Here is a 2,500-nt window from a genome sequence, read left to right as displayed (position 1 = left end):
GACTTCAAAAAGGCTTTTGATCTTGTTGATCACACTGTTGTCATCAGCAAGGCAGTGAGTCTGGGTCTCCCTCCTAACCTGATAGCGTGGCTAGCCGACTTCCTCACAGGGAGGCGTCAGGCCGTTCGCTATCAGGGCTCTGTCTCTACTTTCCAACAGCTGACTTGTGGGGTCCCCCAGGGGACCAAGATGGGTCCTCTATGCTTCCTCCTCCTCATTAACGACGCCCTCACTGACACCCCCCATCGCTGGAAGTATGTGGACGACTGCACCGTGGGCGTCCCAGTTTCCACCAAGAACCCGGACTACTCGCCACTGCAAGCGATCCTGGAGCGGCTGCAGACGTGGACGGAGGAGAGCAGGATGACCATCAACCACAACAAAACTGTGGTGATGCATTTCTGTACCTCCTCTGTACCAGTGCCCCCTCCCCAGCTCTCAGTGGGCCCTCACCCCCTCCAGGTGGTCCGATGTGCCAAGCTCCTCGGAGTCACGGTGGACGACCAGCTGACCTGGAAGCCGCATGTCGCCAGCACCATAAGATCAGCTACCTACAGGCTGTACATGCTGCGCAGACTCAGGTCGCTGGGGACGCCGACAGATGAGTTAAGGGGGGTGTATCTTACTTTCATCCTCCCCAAACTCATGTACGCCTCCCCAAACTCATGTACGTCTCCCCAGCGTGGTCCTCCTCCCTCACACAAACTCAACAGCTACAGTTGGAGAGTGTGCAGAAAAGGGCGTGCAGGGTCATCCTTGGCCCTGCATACACCACCTATGAAGAAGCCCTGAACACCCTGAAGCTGTCCAGACTATCCACCAGGTACAGTGAGGCTCTAGAGAAGTTTGGAAGGGGACTTCTGAATCATCCACGTCTCAGAAGCATGCTGCCGCCTGACGCGCCTCGCCCTACCCGTGCCACCAGACACCACAATAAGATAACGCCCCTAAAGGCGCCACGTACGGACCGGTACAGACTCAGTGCGATTCCCACCATGGTGCGAGCCATCAATCAATAGTCTCTTCTAGATTTGACTTACCTTTAGGATTAATGTCAAGTATTTCCCCACCCCCAATGTACATTTTCAGTTTGTTGACTGCCTAAAGAATAAACCGTTTATTATCATTATTATTATTATTATTATTATTATTATTATTACACACACACAGACTTACCTTTAGGATTAATGTTAAATTTTTCCCCACCCCCTTATGTACATTTTCAGTTTGTTAACTGCCTAAATAATAAACCGTTTATTATTATTATTATTTATTATTATTACACACACAGGAACTGGTCATTGCTGTAGAGGAAGGAGACGAGACAAGGGTGAGGTCAGCACTCGACAAGGGTGCCCGGTCTGAGGTCACCGTCCCCACTAATGCTGGGATGTCATGTAGTCTGCTGACTCTGGCTGCCAGCGAGGGCCACGACCACCTGTTACCTCACTTACTGCAGGCGGGATTAAGCATAGAAGGTGGAGGCACCACTGACTGGACACCGCTGATGGTGGCTGCCCAGCGTGGCCACGCCCATACAGTGAAGGCGCTGCTGGACCTTCGTGGTAACCCTCTAGCCATGAACAGTAGAGGTGAGGCTGTGCTGGTGGTGGTGGTGGTGGTGGTAATTGTAGATGTAGATTTAAATTTTTTTACAGTTTCTACAACTGCTACTTCTAATATCACTTACATTACAACAACTAATACTGCTACTACTGTTACTTCTTATATTACTACTCCTACTAGAAGAAAAAGAAGGAAACAAAAGGAAAAAGAAAAAAAAGGGAAGAAAAGAAGATTCTGCTACTACTTCTCATCTCACTCCTCCACTCCCTCCTCCTTTTCCGCATCCTCATCTTCCTCCTCCTACTCCACCTCTTTTTGACCCTAATTCTCCTCTTCCCCTTCCTCCTCCTCTTACTCCAATTCAATTTTACGTTAATTATCCTCCTTCTCCTCTTCCTATGCCTTTTCCTCTTCCTCCCCCTACCCCTGTTCTTCTTTTTCTTCTCCTTATCCTCCACCTCCTTCTTTTTGTTCTTCCTCAAGAGGAAGAGGAAGAGGAGGAGGAAGGGGAAAGTGAAAAAGAAAAAGAAGAAGAGGAAGAGGAGGAGGAAGAAGAGGAAGAGAAGGAGGAGGAGGAGGAGGAGGAGGAGGAGGAGAATAAGGAGGAGGAGGAGGAGGAGGAGGAGGAGGAGGAGGAAGTGGAAGAGGAGTAGGAGGAAGGAAGGAGTGATAAAACCAGAGTGTGACACGAAGAAACAAACAGACGAACAAATATATACATAAAAATATAAAAAATAAGATATAATAATAATAATAATAATAATAATAATAATAATAATAATAATAATAATAATAATAATAATAATAATAAAAGTGATAGTAATATAGTCTTATCACCTCACACACACACACACACACACACACACACACACACACACACACACACACACAGGATGGACAGCCCTACACTTTGCTGCAATGGAGGGCCACCAGC

At 47.7% G+C, this 2,500-nt stretch overlaps 1 protein-coding gene across 4 annotated transcripts in view; it reads left to right on the top strand.

Annotated features, from left to right (window-relative positions):
- Positions 1 to 2,500, top strand: part of LOC135096557 (serine/threonine-protein phosphatase 6 regulatory ankyrin repeat subunit A-like) — a 76,564-nt gene that overhangs the window by 29,178 nt on the left and 44,886 nt on the right. For 3 of the 4 annotated variants that reach the window (XM_063998130.1, XM_063998129.1, XM_063998128.1), the window contains 2 exons: positions 1,292 to 1,592; positions 2,459 to 2,500. The exon at positions 2,459 to 2,500 is cut by the window's right edge and continues 272 nt beyond it. In XM_063998130.1, coding sequence (XP_063854200.1) covers positions 1,391 to 1,592; positions 2,459 to 2,500 — 244 coding nt within the window. In that variant the 5' untranslated portion in view covers positions 1,292 to 1,390. Of the gene's footprint in view, positions 1 to 1,291; positions 1,593 to 2,458 lie in introns of those variants that run through there. The other variant, XM_063998131.1, reaches the window with a different exon arrangement.

The sequence above is a fragment of the Scylla paramamosain genome, unplaced genomic scaffold (genome assembly GCF_035594125.1).
Source record: "Scylla paramamosain isolate STU-SP2022 unplaced genomic scaffold, ASM3559412v1 Contig4, whole genome shotgun sequence".
In the NCBI taxonomy this organism is placed as follows: domain Eukaryota; kingdom Metazoa; phylum Arthropoda; class Malacostraca; order Decapoda; family Portunidae; genus Scylla; species Scylla paramamosain.
Note: the sequence above shows the minus strand (reverse complement) of the source record. Positions and strands in the feature narration are given on the sequence as shown.